At 57.5% G+C, this 2378-nt stretch overlaps 1 protein-coding gene across 1 annotated transcript in view; it reads left to right on the plus strand.

Annotated features, from left to right (window-relative positions):
- Positions 1-782: 782 nt before the first annotated feature.
- Positions 783-2378, plus strand: part of SMARCA5 (SNF2 related chromatin remodeling ATPase 5) — a gene marked incomplete at its 3' end in the record, with an annotated part of 31401 nt that continues 29805 nt past the window's right edge. Inside the window, 2 exon segments of the mRNA XM_006172429.3 lie at positions 783-1058; positions 1060-1120. Of these exon segments, the coding sequence (XP_006172491.3) occupies positions 949-1058; positions 1060-1120 (171 nt within the window).

Below are 2378 nucleotides of genomic sequence, written 5' to 3' on the forward strand. Positions count from 1 at the left end.
GAATTTAGAAATGATTGACATAGTTTGCACACAAACATATATATTCCCCCCCACACACACAATGTGAGACGTCACTCGGGACAACTATAACGTCAAGGCTGTGTGTGGCGTCACGCCTCTCTGCGGCGGCGGCACGAGTAGCATGGGCAGCCCAAGCCTCCACGTTTAAGCAGGTGGCACAGAACCGGGACAGGCGCTCCGCGGTGCCCCGGGCCTCAGGCGGCCCCAGAAGTCGCCAGGAGAGCGTGAGCCGTTAGGCATGCGAGGAACCCCGCGCTCGCGTCACGCCAGGGAGCCGACGGACAGGCCTACGTCACCGAGCGCTCCTCGAGGCCCCACCCACTCCGAGCTTTGAAGCCCGCTGGAGGCCCGGAGGAGGAGCTTGGAGTGAGGAGAGGGGATGCGCATGCGCTTCGGGACGCAGTCGGCGAGCCTCCCCGCGATCTCGCGAGGACTGAAAGTCGGTGGCGTAGATGATAGTCCTGATGCTGGCGAGATAGATGGTATCTGCCAGAGGGAGAAGAGGAGGAGGCGAAGCGCGTTGCTCTCTCAGTCTTTTTCGCTTTCCCTTCCCCTTCTTCCAACCCTCCGCCCTCCTCTAAGTCAGCCCGCCTTCCCTGACCTCAGTGACCCTGCTGGCCCCGCCCACCCCGTCGACGTGATTCCCGCCGTGAGGTAAGCGCCGGAGATGATTGTAAAAGAGAGAGTTATAAGAAGCAAAGACAGGACAGTCGAACCTGAGCCCCGCGGAGGAGCCGGACGCTGAGAGGGGGAGGCTGCTGGGCCAGGTTCAGGCCCATGGCGGCGCCGCGGTGCGGGCGAGCATCTGGGTGGGCCTCTCCGTGCCTCCATCAGTTCGCTGTGACAAAGCCGCCCAGGCCCAGGCCTGCCCCTCCATCTCTGCCGGGCCCGGCCTCTGGCAGTAGCGGGTGACGCAGACGGAACATCATGTCGTCCGTGGCCGAGCCTCCGCCACCCCCGCCTCCCGAGAGCGCGCCTTCCAAGCCCGCAGCCTCGGCCGCCAGCGGCGGGGGGGATTACCGCCACAAAAACACGCCGCGTCGCGGCCCAGGCGGCCTCCTCTGCAGCCGGCGCCGGAGCGGGCGACGCCGAGATGGAGGTGAGCGCGGCTTGTGGGGCAGGGGGAGGCGGAGCCGGGTCCCTCTGGGCTTTGGGGATGAGGTGCAGGGCCGTGCTTCTCCTCTGCACCAGCCTGGCCGGAGCTCCTGCGGCTCCAGAATGATGCTCTCACCCTGGCGTCCTGGTGACCCAAGTGCATTTCTGGCCCTTCACATTTAGACGATTTGTCTCCTTCGCCAGTCTTGCCAAATCTTCTAACGTACTTAGTAATTAGATGTCGTGCATTACTGTGATTCTGGGGAACCCGTCCATTTTTTGTTTTGTTTTGTTTTGGCTTCTCATTAGACTCCCATAACTCCCTATCTCTGAATCTAGGATTTAGTTTCCACCAAACTTCGTGGAAGGGAGAGGCTCCTAAAGAGAGGGATGCACGGGCGGGTTGGGAGAGGCATTTTAAAAGCGGCGCTTCCGAGGACTGGGGCTTCCTTTTTTTCATCCCAGTTCTTGTGGGGGCGTTATCTGTTCTGGGCAGGAACAATGGCGAGTGCTGGATGGCCGAGTGCGCATTGGGGTAAACCCGGCGCAGCTGCGTCTGCGAAGGGAGCGCAGGCGGCTCCTCTACTCCGAGGGAAGCGACCGAGGCAGCAGCGGCTGTCTTGGAACCCCATCTAATTTTGGGGAGAACGATGGAGGAGGGATGAATGAATGAGAGAGTCACGGCACTTGGTTGGCTTTCACTCCAGCGCATTTCCTCTTTTGGGGCTTGAGCCTCTTAAATAAAAAATTGGTACCGTGCGCCCACAGCCAAGCCTGCTGGGCTTGGGTTGGCCAGCGGGTGGTGACAGTACTGCGGGGGCGGAAAGACGGGGAGCTTCCAGGCGGGTCTCTTGGGTAGGCTCCCAGGCTTTGCAACGTCTGGGAACAAAGTGATTGCTTCTTCCAATTTTTATTCTTGGCCTTCGACCTGTTCTGCGATATTTCTTAGTCGCAGCCCAGAGATTTCCGGTATTTCTTCATCCTAGATACAGCATGAAAGTAATATTGCTCTAAAAATGAGCCTTTAGTATTAACGGAGGAAGGGAAGTGCAGTTTACTATCCAAGCACTGCGTGCTGTAGTTCTGTTTGGGTAGATAGGGTGAAGTAATAGAATTTTCAGTGGTGAAGGTAGGTTTTAGTGAAATTTGAAATTGGAATTGTGTGTTTTCAATGATAGAGATTTGTTTAAAAGTGTATTTCGTGTGGCCTTTTTTTCTCCTTTCAGGTTTTAAATGGTTCTTTTGAATTACCAGGGCTGTTT

The sequence above is a fragment of the Tupaia chinensis genome, unplaced genomic scaffold (genome assembly GCF_000334495.1).
Source record: "Tupaia chinensis unplaced genomic scaffold, TupChi_1.0 Scaffold000064_1, whole genome shotgun sequence".
NCBI classification, from domain to species: Eukaryota; Metazoa; Chordata; class Mammalia; order Scandentia; family Tupaiidae; genus Tupaia; species Tupaia belangeri.